The 14341-nt window shown below is 39.0% G+C and overlaps 1 protein-coding gene across 1 annotated transcript in view; it reads left to right on the forward strand.

The window, feature by feature from the left end:
- MYOF (myoferlin) overlaps positions 1 to 14341 on the forward strand; it is a 96940-nt gene that overhangs the window by 51415 nt on the left and 31184 nt on the right. The window contains exons 28-38 of the mRNA XM_044420653.1: positions 483 to 588; positions 811 to 950; positions 1126 to 1299; positions 3617 to 3725; positions 5062 to 5139; positions 8141 to 8322; positions 8423 to 8581; positions 8685 to 8783; positions 9932 to 10093; positions 11424 to 11589; positions 12543 to 12619. Coding sequence (XP_044276588.1) covers positions 483 to 588; positions 811 to 950; positions 1126 to 1299; positions 3617 to 3725; positions 5062 to 5139; positions 8141 to 8322; positions 8423 to 8581; positions 8685 to 8783; positions 9932 to 10093; positions 11424 to 11589; positions 12543 to 12619 — 1452 coding nt within the window. The remainder of the gene's footprint in view (positions 1 to 482; positions 589 to 810; positions 951 to 1125; positions 1300 to 3616; positions 3726 to 5061; positions 5140 to 8140; positions 8323 to 8422; positions 8582 to 8684; positions 8784 to 9931; positions 10094 to 11423; positions 11590 to 12542; positions 12620 to 14341) is intronic.

The raw sequence follows: 14341 nt of genomic DNA on the forward strand, positions 1-14341 counted from the left end.
GTGCAATAGGGATTTCCTGCTCCTTCTGCATGCTGCAACCCCCTGTGCTCCCCAGAAAGCCATTCATAAGGCTCAAGAGGGCCCCTAAAATGATGCATAATGGCATGAGGAGCTGCAACAGGATTTAAAAAAAACATTTTAATGCATTCTGCATATCACTAAATTAAAACCAAATGCTGGGAATGAGTTCAACATTCAGAGGCTACATTCACCCGTAAAAGCTGGTTTGTGTCTTACGTCCTGTCCCAATGTTTCTAATCCCAGAGTAGTAACCGATGTGCCAAAAAACACATTCAACCCTATTGCCATTTACCTACAGCTAAATTCCATTGAGCTTCTTTCTTTTGCAAGGTGTCCTACTTTGCATCAGAAAATAAAACTTTTGGTATTTAAAGAAATGCTATTGCATAGATTTATAGTTTTGTTGCTTGTGCAAGTCTTTCATCTTTCTAAGTTTGGTGTGTGTTCCCTTTTCTGGAAAGAATGGAGAAAAAGCACCACCACCAAGTGAAATAACCTGTCCTCCAGGTTGGATGTGGGATGATGATGCTTGGGTGTATGATATCAATCGAGCAGTGGATGAAAAAGGTAAAGATTAAAATGTACAGGATGCTTTGTATGTGATATGCTAATATTGACAGTCTCAGAGTGATTGGACTAGAGACAGGGAAAAAATTTGAAATAAAATGTTTGGGGTGGAGTTGTAATGCTGTATACAAACTAGATGCCATTTGGACCTCACACACCTATGTGAACTGATTATTGGATCCAGTTATGATAACTACTTTTACATGTTTTGACTTTTTTTAGGTTGGGAATATGGAATTACCATTCCCCCAGACAATAAACCAAAGACCTGGGTTGCAGCGGAGAAAATGTATCATACCCACAGAAGAAGAAGGCTGGTTAGAAAACGCAGAAAAGATCCAAACCAAACAACTACATCAAGGGTAAGACAATTAAACACATATTGCAGCCAAACACAATAAACATATTGTGTAGACGGGTTGTGAAAGAAGGATGAAAAATAAACAAGAGACCTGGAAATACATAAATTGTATTTTTTTTTTCAATTAAACTTACAGTTTAGCTGCAGTAGATCATGCTTTTGCAATTGACTTCCAGGTTACCACATCATATGAAGACCAAGAAGGATGGGAATTTGCATCATTGATTGGATGGAAATTTCATTGGAAGCAGCGCAGTTCTGATACTTTCCGCCGCAGACGTTGGAGGAGAAAAATGGCTCCTTCTGATACACATGGTGCAGCAGCCATCTTTAAACTTGAAGGAGCTCTTGTACGTATAAACAGTCTAACATTCAGACCTCTTCACTATAACTTAACTTCAACATTAATTGTAATCTTAAAAGTTTAAGTTATGGTAAGCAAGTGATGCCTAAGGTAGTTGAGGACTTGGATAAAAGGGCAGTGAAATTAATAGCTCACCTAACACTGTATGGAAAATGTTGTGGCAAAATACTGAAAGTCTTTCCTCTAAACACAAGAAGTTGTTGGGATTTTCTACCATGCCTTATAGAATAATTGGAAATGACATATAGGGAGAGGCTATGAAATGCTAAATTGTTTATTTTGTTCTTGTGATAGCAATTAAAGCAACTGGTATTTGTTTTTGTCTTTTCACAAAAAAGAAATAAATAAAATGTGTGTGTCTGTGTAAGAAAAAAGATACCAAGCAATATTACAGTAATATAGCATATAGTGTCAACATCTAACCAGTTCTTGAGGAAGTGATAATTTCTATCTCCTTTTGCCATAATTAAATCAATCAAATCTCAATTAAGGTTCAACACAAATTACTATAATTTATCAAAACAAGTATAAATAATGTCATGACTTTAGCATGAAGTACAAGTCTCTAATAATATTTTTACAAATTATTTTCTTAAATATTAGTTAAATTTCTCATGGTAAGCTTTACATTTATTAATTTTATCACATGTTCATCACATATGGTAAAAAGTCCCATATATTCCTTTACAAAGCAACTAGTGGTTTCATGCATACCACTTCTCAGGGACATAGGAAGATGCCAAGTTAGACCATTAATCCATCTTGGCTTATATATTTGGCCCTGTCTGGCAATGGCTTTTCAGGGTTTTAGGCTAGGACTTTTCCAGCTGGTGATTGAACTGGGTCCTTCTGCAGGTAATCAGATTAGAGAATTGGATATAAGAGAAGGTATCCAGTATCTCATTTTTATGTTTGGCTATTAAAGTTCAAGTATATACAGTCACCCCAAACTGTCTGCTTTCAGCTTTGGAGGACAAGGTTATTAATAGATACTAGCCTTGCTGGATATGCACAATCTCTGTGATCAGTGACAGAATGCCTGCATGCACCAGGTGCTGAGAAGCTTGGGCTGGCAAGATTCTTGTACCCATCCTGCTTGAAGGATCCTATAGACAGCTGGTTTGCCACCATGTGAACTGAATGCTAAACCGGATAGACTTTTACTCTGATCCAACATGGCTTTTCTTATGTTCTTATGTAACCTTACCCTGGCCTGGGGACAATTACATGTGCTATGTTAAGCTTGTGGTTTAACGTCCCATCTCTTTCCCCGCTCCCACTGTAAGTGGCTGCTGGTGGTGGGTAGGAGCCAAGCAAAACTGGGACTGCCTCACAAAGGAAAGGAGGTTAATACTTTCCTTCCATGCTGTGGTCCTGATGAAAATTGCCCTCTGAAGCTGCTTTTTGCAGTGAAAAACAAACACTCCTATCAGCATTAATTATCCTGCACACCAATATCACATACACATTCCCTTCTTTCCACTGCATGCACAGGCATTCTGCAGTGTATGCACACCCATTATCCTCATGCATGCTTTGAAATGACTGGATTGTGATTTAGTGCTTAGGAAACCCTAAGTACATCCAGGGAAGAGTACATAAAGCTTGGAAATAACCTTACTGGTTAGGATGTAAGAAGCTCAGTTCCAAAAATGTGGATATTGCAAGCATGGAAGAATGGCCTGGGTTTAGTTTATTGTTACAACAATCTGTTTCTGAGAATCAGTTTTCTGCATAAATGAACTGTGTTCTCTTGTTCTGGCATTTACTGGGTAAGTTTGATATAGGAACCTGACTTTACCTTTTAAACAATCTAGAGAGCAAACTTGTGCTTTTGTCTATTGGCAGAAGATCAGTAGAGCAAAAGGGAGTGATGGAGGCAATCTTTACTTTTCCACTCTCCTTTCTGTTGTTTTTCTCACTAGACCTTTGAGTGCATCTAGTAGAGTCACAGGGATGGACGAGACAGAAGCTGGGAGGTTCCAGGTCATTGCCTCAGCGCACCCTTCCACACCTCTTCATTTGCTTTCATAGGTTCTCTTAAATGAGTAAAATATAATTTTTAAAAGATACTTCCAGGAATACAATTAATTCGGCTTTTCAATCAAGCTGGTCATTATATGAACCATGATGTAAAACCAGTGTGTTTACTTTTTTATTACTATTGTTTTCCATCCCTTTTTCTTTTTTGTATTATGTTTTTAAATATATGTATGCATGTATATTATAAGCCATGACACAAGAATTGTTTTTGGTTTAACTGTGTATAGTGCTTAATAAATCGCAAGGGCTTTATATCTTAGGGGGCTGATACAAGTATTGATGATGGAGACAAGAGCTCTGAGAAGGCAAAAGATACAGCAACACGTACATTTGGTGCAAACACGCCAATGGTCTCCTGTAACTTTGATAGTAAGTTCTTGTAAAATAACTTATTTGAGGACATTTTCATCTTTAAGGTGCCACAAACTTGGTTTTGCTGTATGACAAAGATCTTTTTCTGTTCCTCTTGAATCCCTGTTCATATGCTCAAAGTGCATAGCATCACGCATGTCTTTTTATTTTTTTCGATTTATATCTTGCCTTTTTCCTACAAAGGGCTCAAGGCAGCTTACATTATCTCTCCTCCTCCATCTTATCCCCACAACAACAACCCTGTGAGGTAGGTTGGGCTGAGAGACTGTGACTGGCCCAAAGTCACCCAGTTGGCTCCATGGCCGAGCGGGGACTCGAACCCAGATCCTCTGAGTCCCAGTCCCATGCTCTTAACCACTACACCACACTGTCTTTTGCCCTGTTAGAAGTAAAATACAAGGTGAAATTTGGAGTTGATACCTTGGAATTCATAAACTCACTTTGACCTTATGAACATTTCATTAAAATATCCATATGTCTTAAGACCAGTTCTCATGTTATCAGTCTGTCATAGTTGTAGGTCTTGCTTGGCAATGTCCCACAGTAGTCTGGTTAACCTTTGAATCCAGGAGATCATGTAAGAAGACTGAAAAGTGCAGTTGTTTCCTATAAGAACATTTCTTGCACTTGCAGGGAGGCAATGCTTATGTGAAAATAGCCACATCATTCAGCTCCTTCCATCGACTCCAGACGTTAAACTACCAAATGACATTGCTGGTTTAAATTCTAGCACACCAAAGGTATAGGTGTTTTGAGAGCCACTGTGGTTAGTGTGTTGGACTGGAGAACTGGTTCTAGTTCCAACTTGACCATGAAGCTCACTGGGTGACTTTGGGCTAGTCTTGGACTCTCAGTCTAACCTATCCCACAGGGCTGTTGTGAGGAAGTTGTTGTGATACTGTGTAAACTGCCCTGGGATCCTCACAAGAGAAAAGAAGCTAGGAATCAATCCATCTCATACTTGGTTTTCATTTTGTTTTCAACTTGTGCTAGCATGATTGTCTTGTCCAGTAAGTCTTGCCTTCTCTTGATGTGCCCATAATTTAACAGCTTCAAATTTGTCATTTTTGTTGGCAGGGAAATTTGTCCTGCTATACAGTTAATTAATACAAATACTATGCTAGGTACTGACCAGAAGTTGGGATTAGAACAATTCCTTCAGAGGATTTCAACCTATGGTGGACAGACAATCTATAGCAGACTATAGAGTGACCCAACTGTAGTACAGATAGACTGAAGGAATCCAGTGACAGTGATAAAGTTGAAGTAACAGCAGAACAGGAAAAGTTACCTTTTTATTTACATCTATCTCATCTAACTTTTCTTTCCTTAGGAGTCTATAGTTACCATCTTCGGTGTTATATCTATCAAGCAAGAAATCTTATGGCTTTGGACAAAGACAGCTTTTCAGGTACAAAGGGTAGAGGTGGGGCTCTATTCAATCCAAAGAACCTATGCATTGATAAATGCAAGTCCATTTATTGTCTGTAATTAATATAACTTGATTAATGACTGGCATTTGAAGCTATGCACTTCAATCTTTTATTACTAGAGGTTTGTAGACAAAGTTTTGGCCAGTTACTTCAAATCAATATGAAAATGTCAGTCTGAGTCACTTTCGTAAAACATTGTTATGTGCATTTCTTTTCTCTGTTCATTCTCATTTTAGCCTTCCATTCTTTCAAACTTTGCCTTCTCCTACTGCTCTTCCCCTTGTTCTCCTAGACTACTTAAGATGCAATCCTCCTATGCATGTTCATAAGTTCTACAGCTCCCAGCATAACCCAGTCAGCCATGCTTTGCCACATGCTAACTGGAGTAAGCTGTGAATCCAGATGTAGGAGTTCGTGGGGTTTTTAGCCAAAACATATGATTGTACTCTTAGTATTTGATATCCTCTTTCCTAGACTCCTGCCTTCATCTAGACACCCTTTCCTATAACCTTCTACATGTCCAGTCCTGCTCTGGAACCAGTAAAACCCAGCCAATAATGTAGTCAATGGAAGTCATAAGCTCCTCTGGCTGCCCAGCCCTCTGTCACCAAAAGCAGCTGAGCCAAGAATTTCTTTCAGGTTAAAGCTGGTACAAAAAGAGATTGGATTAACATTATAAAATAACATTGGATATGGGGGACAGGGCGTGTTAAGTTTAAGCCAGGTGTATTGTGCCACACTTGTAGCTTCTCTGTTTCATATGGAAAATACTGTATTATATGTAGTGTAGTATGTGTGAAATGCTAACACATAAACATTCTTGCTGAAATATTTCCTCTGATTTTTAAAAACCATCTTCCACTCAGCCATCTTCTTTCTTTTTCATTTTTGTAAACTTTTTGTAATAGTTTATCTATCAGAATTCAACCTATAGCAGAGAACCACAATAATAAGAATTTATTAGGAAAATGTTGTTTCATATGTGCAAGATGAGAAATAGAATTTCTTAGACCTAAATGCCAACTTTTTTATTTATTACTATGCTTATTGATGACCAAAATGAAGAACAAAACAAAAAGTTAAATAAAAGTATGTAGGACTCCCATGCAGTCCCTTGATAGGGGAGCCATTGGAGATGACCTCCAGCTAACCTTTTAAACAGCCCATGCACTGGGTAATAGCAATTTGTACAGGAACTGCTAATAACGATCATCAGAGGCTTTCTTCAGAGGCCTTAGTGATTCAGAAGTCTTTCTAATAGTGGGCCTGGAACCCTTTCATCCTTCACTTCTACCTTAAAAGAAGAGGGAACTATAAATAAGCAAGTTTTAGATTCTTGCCAGGTCAATTGTAAGGTTTGTAGAATGGATTGTTTAAATTGCAAATAGAATCATCCCTTTCTATTTATTTATGACTATAATGGGTCAGCAAAGTTAATATGAATTGGTTACCATACTTAGAAGCAATTTTAAAATGTTAAAATAATGAAAATCACATCTGAAGCACTCTTGTTTTCATTCACAAGGTAAAGTTCATACAGTGCAATACATACATTACCCTCTGCTGCACAGAGGCAGCTTAGTGTACATTTGCATGTTGCCATTTCTGTACTGACAAATTCATGGCATACAGCAAAATGTTTACAATACCGTAAACAGATTAAGATAGTCTTGATGGCTTGCAATGATTTGCAAAGAAGAGAGATGGAGATCAGATCAAACATACAGGTCAACAGCTAAAAGTCTGAAACAAATAAAAGAATAAAAAAATACATTTAAATCACTGAAAAACAAAATAACATTAAGACCACCAGCAAGTAAAGACTTCCTGGAAAAAAACTAATGGTGGATCAAATAGAATTAGCAGGGTTGCACTTCCCCTAACTATCTCCTGATAAAGGTCTACATTACATTAGTATCTTAGATTGCAGTCCTGAGCAAACACTAGATGAAGTTAAACAATCAAATTGCCAAAATGAAATTCAACATAAAGCCTTTCTTAAGGAAAATTAGTAATTACCACTTTGCTTGGAATTACTTCAGTTTTGGTTACCTATCACTCTCACTAGCACAGGAGAGCCTTTGGCATTGTTGTTGTTGTTGTTGTTGTTGTAACTTACTTTCCATAACTGTAAAAGAAACTTCAAATGTGTATTGTTACTGTGGTTTCAAGCTCAGCAGTAAAGTACCTTTTCATATGGGCTGGTATAAAGCAGGTTCGGGGCTTGGTTTAATGACTTCGAGGGTTGCTTCTTATTGTAGCAAGAGAGCAGGGCTGACCAAATCATTCTGCTGCCTGGACAAGCTTACTCAATTCCACATAGACAAGCTGACTGGACTGGTAGTTGAATCTTAGTTCAGCAATGGCAATAGGATAGGGCCTCCCTCTCATCTGAAAGAAGAAGGCATGTTTAAGGGGTGTACGACAGGCTATGGAGCACCCACAGCTTTCTCTTCTAAGTGGGGAGAAAATGGCCAGAGCACTCAGGAAAAAGGGTTCAAGGAGGAGGAGATGCCACTGCTGCACCCTCAGCATCTGCTGTCTGAGGCAATTGCTGCGTTCTGTCTAATGGTAGGGCTGGCCCAAAGAGAGACTATGGAAAGAAATTTTTAAAACCAAAATGTTAAAGTGTCTGCGTAAGTATTGTGTAAGCAGTGCTTTTTTGTAAAAAAAAAAAAAAGGTGCCAGAACTCACTTGCTGGCAGTAAGCGCGCGACCACACACACCAATCCCAAGCGGAGCAGCATCCCAAGCCTAGAGCAGCACCCTCACTATCAGATCGCAGACACAAAAGCAGCCTGCAGGCACTATGTTAATGATGTTTGCTGCTGATCTGCTATGATTCAAAAGCACTTTGTAAAATCCATTGGAAAAAAAGGTGCTGGAACGCTGTTCCGGTGCGTTCTATGACAAAAAAAAGCCCTGTGTGTAAGTATGTAGGTATGTATACCTTTATATTCACTTTCTGTGCCCTTTCAGATCCATATGCTCATGTTTCATTCCTCCATCGAAGCAAAACAACTGAGACAATCCACTCAACGCTAAACCCAACCTGGGATCAAACTATCATATTTGATGAAATTGAAATCTATGGAGACCCACAAATGGTAGTGCAAAATCCTCCTGATGTAGTGGTTGAACTCTTTGACAGTGATCAAGTGGTAGGTGGTAGCTTTTTCTCAGTTATGTCTTGATTTATTTTTATTAACAATAAATAGATAATAAACAGATTGACTCTTTTGGACTCATCAATTTGCTCAGGGCAAAGATGAGTTTCTTGGAAGAACCTCTTGCCCTCCTATGGTGAAACTGAACCCAGATACTGATCTTACTCCTAAACTTCTCTGGTATCCTGTTCTGAATGGAGGCAAAACTTGTGGAGATGTCCTTTTAGCAGCTGAGCTTATACTACATGAAAAGGTAATGTAATGCAAATGTATTTCTTTCAGACTTCAAGACCTCTTGATGGGACTATTATGCATGCAAATAAATCATGGCAAACACTGTCTCTGTTTCCAAACAGGGTGGCACCAACCTTCCAATTCTTCCTTCACAAAAAGCCCCAAACCTTTATATGGTACCACAAGGAATCAGACCTGTGGTTCAACAGACAGCTATTGAGGTATTGTGATTGATGCTGGAAAATGGACATGACTCACATGGTTAATACTTCCATATCTCTATGAACAAGGTCAAGGGGTACTGTAAGATTTGAAATATGTATAAAGCTGTAGAACTAACAGCTGGTGCTTTTGATCAAGGAGAATTTCAGCACCCAGAAAAAAGCATCTGAATGAGGTTTTATTTTCCTTGTACCTAGTTCTACTCCAAGTTGATTAGAAAAAAGAAAATCTGTGTGTAATAGTCATTTGTCCCTTTTATTAGGTTTTACCCTTAAAAGCAAGCCAAAATAATTTCAAATAAAAAAAATAAATATGGATCACAGAAGGTGATGAATGGGGCTATGATGTAGTGATTGTAAATTTGAGCAATGAGGTGGCAGGTTCCAAGTTCAAATCATGAATTTGGCCTAAGGGTAGCCAGTATTTCTCAACCTCACATCTGGGAAATAACAGCACTCACCTGTTTTACAGGGCTGTTGGGAGTATTCAAGAGATAATGTATGCAAATCTTTCCATGTGCTTAAAGTTTTTTATCAATGCTATCAATGGCTTGATAAGTAACATCGCCCTACCTTTAGTTGCTCCTTCACTTCCACTAACCTACTCCCATTATTCATTATTCATCCTTTATTCTTGTTCCCTGTTTTCAGTTTATATTAGTCAAGGATGTAGTCTATACACTGTCTGAAATATTGTGAGTACCTATTAATCACTACAATAGTTGGATATAGACTTATCAATACCCCCTTACCCCCATGCCCCCATGATAAGTCAGACTCTTAGATGTTTGACTTACCATGCAGCTACATGGTAGCTCCTCCATCTTGAAAAAGCTACAGAGGATCTGGGGGCCTTGCTGAATAAGCTCTAGTGTGAACTCAAGCACATTCCTTAGACAGAGACCTTCCCTTAACAGAAGGCAGGTCCTGCATCCAATTCATTGTAGCTCTAAAGTAACAGAATAGTTTGGCCAATTCGATAAAATAAATAGTTGAATGCCAGATTAATTTTTCAGAAAATGTATATTAATATTTTCTCTAAATAGAATTATAAATTGATATTCAGGAATTTTTTTCTTCATTGTTAGTATTTTAGTTGAGTCTGCAGGTTCTTTTAGTAATATCTATGCTGTCAATTTTTTAAACAGATCCTTGCCTGGGGATTGCGCAACATGAAGAACTACCAAATGGCTTCTGTTACTTCCCCTAGTCTCATTATAGAGTGTGGAGGTGAAATGGTAGAGTCTGTAGTGATCAAAAACCTGAAGAAGACACCAAATTTTCCTGGATCTGTTCTCTTCATGAAAGTGGTATGGCGCTGATATACTCTTACAGAATGATATACAGCATGCTTTTGGTATTGGTGGTATTCAGTTAAAAGCAACTGACCTAAACGAATTACCTATAGGAGCGTTTTTAAGATTCCCAGGGATCCCTGTGTGTAATGAAACATTGTGTGCACTAGTATTGCACATGGAAAACCATGTGCAGTGGCACAGGCATCAGTGTAGTGGTATATTTCCATACCAAGCAATATCTGAGTGGTTTGGACTTTCTTCCAAGGGCCAAAGTATGCAAGATGCAGGAGATGCATGGCTGGATCTTCCTGCATTTTCATTGTCATGTTAGATCAACCACTGGGAGCTTTGATACATGATTGTAGCAGTAATATTCGGAGTAGGGGAGTTAACTCTTTGCTGTTCACATAGTATAAATAACACCCTCTCCAGGAAGCTGCTATTAGCCACACAGAAGAACTGCCCATCACCACCAGGCACTGAGTACTTTTTCACTGCTCACCTAATAATAGTTTTGCAGGGAAGAATCAACTAGGATCAGCAAAATGATCCAGAGAAAACATTAAAGCCCTCTTTCCCTGTGCCACTGGTCAAATCAGAATTGGATACCCTAGTGCAGTGATGGCGAACTTTTTAGAGACCAAATGCCCAAACTGCAACCAAAAATCCACTTATTTATCACAAAGTGCCAACACTACAATAAAACCTGAAAACTGAGTTTTTAGTTTAGAAAAAACACCTCACAGCCAGTCCAAGCTAATATATATATATATCCTTGGCAGTACACTGACCGGCCTTGCGAAAGCTTGGACGAGTCGTGGCTAATGAGTCGCAGCTCGTGACGTCATCGCCTGGTGCCACTACTCCTTTCTGACCATGCATGTGGCCCCTATGTGCGCTGTTATCTGATGCTCGGCTGCTGGGGCGATGCTGGGACTTGGCTTGCGTGCCGATAGAGAGGGCTCTGCGTGCCCACTGTGGTACACGTGCCATAGGTTCACCACTACTGCCCTAGTGGATGCCTTAAGGAAATAATGAAAATGTTTTAATTGCTTTTATTAGAGCCCAGTTGAAAGGGGAATGGTAGAAGAAAGATGAAGAGGTTGCAAGGAAATAAGATAGTTTAAGATACCTCGCCAACATTTCCCTTTTTGTTCTTAAAATCAGACCATTCAGGTTCTACTTTATACATGACTTATATATATAAGTCCACATGTATTTTCCACTTAAAAGCAGCAGAAATCAGAACAGTTTCTGCAGTTTGTTTGAAACTCAGGAATCTTATTAACTGTATAATTTAATCCATTTTACGTTTAGCAGTTTTGTTTTTGTTTTTTACTAGCTACTGCCTAAGGAGGAATTGTACATGCCATCCATAGTTCTTAAAGTGATAGACCATAGGCAATTTGGCCGAAAACCTATCGTGGGACAGTGCACCATTGATTTACTGGAGCATTTTCGTTGTGATCCATATGCTACCAAAGAAGACATTGCACCGCAGATGAAAGGTAGAGTTTGCATAAAATCGAGGGCTTTTCTCCTATTAGATTGAGGTCTTGCTGCCCTTGGTACAGTCCACTAACTATGCCTCCTGCACTTTTGTGCAGTTCCCATTCGTTTGTGAGGTTTGTGGATGTGATGTTCCCAGTGGATTGTGCTCAAGGCCTTTTAGGATGACTCATGTAACTGGTGATACTGATTTTAAAGAGCCAGTCATAGAGAGAAAGACAGCAAGGATATTAACAAAGGTGGATTAATTTGAGTGCTGCTGTCCCACCTTCTTAATTTTTGCAGGTTCAACTTATGTACAATTAATTGATATCTCACACTTGAGATATCAATTAATTGTACATAAGTTGAACCTGCAAAAATTGATTGTGTTGCTGAGTGTTAATGTTCAGGATTCCAGCTGCTCTATTCCATCCCCAGCCAATATCACCTTGGTTTGGACTTTCCTGTCAGTAGACATGCTCAGTTTCATTAGACTGCTTTGCAGGTTCTACCTCTAGGACTTTTTTCTAGAGAGTTTTTGCACACCTGAAAACCTTTCTCTTTCTGCCTTTTGATGCCTTCCTCTTGTGTACCACTTTGGCTGCGTAAGCAGTGCACTCAGACTTCGAATGTCAGAAATGTAGTACATGTATTTGGTTGTCGACTAGAAAATCAACATTTCATTATCCTGTTTATACCCCACATTTCTGCCAGGATTGGCTTTCACAGCAACTTACAATTAAAAGCCACACAAAAGTTCAATATACTGAAGAACCTGCCCATATGTTGTGCATGCATGCATCTTTGTCGGTGTCTACATCTACCTTCTCTGCCCCTGGGTTGCTGATTCAGGGTCTTTCATACAAGGGAAGATAAAGAAAGAGTGAGGGACTGGAAAAAATACAGACGAAAATCATGACCAAAAACATCTATGAATGTGGCTTTTGTTGTTCAAATATTTGATTTGCAGTGAGTCTTCTAGCAGCTGCACCTCGGCGGGATGTTGTAATTGATGTAGAAGACACACAACCCTTACTAACAGCACAGGTAATCTTAATTTTGCTCTTTCATTTTTCAGCTCTTTCATTTGTCGTTTAGGGTGCAACTTTAAGGGACACAAAATGACCAGCAGACATGTCTGTGAAAGTTGTTGGAAACACTGGGCTATGTCTGTGTGAATAGAAATGCAAAAGGATGCTTTTTGCACTCTTCCAGTCTTAATATTTTGTTTATTGGTGTAAATGATCTTGTCTTTCCAATGTATTCTTTGTTGTTCATGTATTGTCTGTCATGAGCTTTAGAACTTATTTGCTATTCAGATTTATTGAATGAATAAAAGGATGAACAATGTTTGAACTATATTTTGTTCACTAGCAGTTCTTGAAATTCAAGTTCTGAAATGTTTACCAGATATGATGAAAGAGCAAGAGTAGAGAGAGGATTCCTCTGATGATGTTCTTGAAAAGAATGTCAGTTACATGGATGCAGGATGTGACAAAATGAATGGCTTGATCTATATGCACATAGAGGAAATTTAAGATGGAAATATGCATTTAGAGGGTTCAAATGAGTTGTTATAAATACTCCACTCTATTTGCTGAACACTGCCATGACAATTTCTGCCAGTCAACTGATCTACGATATTGTTCATCAGAAGCAAATATAAACTCAAATGATGCTTAATGCATTTTTTTAATCTTTGTGCTGCATGTGACAAAAATGTTTGAGGTTCATGAAACAAATATGGAACTTTTCAACATTTTTGGATGCTGATTTATGTGTTTTCCTTTTGTAACTGCAGGGTGTATACATTCTGTTTGTCATGTGCTGAAAATCCCTTCCCATTTCTAACGGCTATCCCAGTTAGTCTTTGAGGTCCTATAGCTGTCCTTTAATTGTTCCATATGGAGAGAGCCAATTACTGTAGATGAGTTGTCAGAACCAGGCAGATAGCTCAAAGTGGGTCCATCCTCCTTACTACATCAAAAGGAGGATGTTGTCTCAGCGAAGACACCCAGAGCCTTGTGTAGGCTGACAAGGCTTGCAGTGTAGGCAGCTCTGTTCCCACAGGGGGAGCTGACTGGGCTGTCAAAAGGCCTCTGCCTGATTGTGTAGCCTAAGACTTATGCAAGCCTGGAAAGATAGAGGTTCTGCCAGTGATTCATTCTCTGAGCAAGGGTGCATTCATTCTCTGAGCCAGTCATTCTCCCTTCATCTTCCATTTGAGAGGGTTTGATTTCTGCATGAGACCTCGCCCAAGGCCCCATAGGCCAGAGGTTCCCTAGCCATGGTTTAATAGTATGTAAAATGAAGCCTTGAGGGTGTACAGATAACAGACTAGAGTAACTAGTTTAGAACTTTCATAAACTACATTCCAATTTCTAGTGTTTAAGCAGTATGTCAACAGCACTCAGCAAAATGGCTTCTGCAACAACGGTGCATGTATGTATGTATGTATGAAAAATAGCATGAGCCAGCAATATTCCCCTGGGGCCTTAGGTGCTGTGGGTCGCTAAACATTACTTCTCTTCTGGATCTCCTGCCTGGAGATTTTGGAGAAAATCACAAGCAGGATTCTGATTTGGAACTAAATCCATTGACACAAAGTGAGGGACTTGTAGAACAGCAACTTCTGCTGAGAATGGGAAAACCTGTATTCATGGCAGCTCTTTAAATGCAAGCTCAGTACTTGCATGAAAATGCTAATCTTAGTGCTTGCTAGATGTAAAACAAGATTTTTGTAAAGGGTCACTGTTTAAAGAAAGTGGT

Source organism: Varanus komodoensis, unplaced genomic scaffold, assembly GCF_004798865.1.
Source record: "Varanus komodoensis strain SLA01 unplaced genomic scaffold, ASM479886v1 scaffold11, whole genome shotgun sequence".
In the NCBI taxonomy this organism is placed as follows: Eukaryota; Metazoa; Chordata; class Lepidosauria; order Squamata; family Varanidae; genus Varanus; species Varanus komodoensis.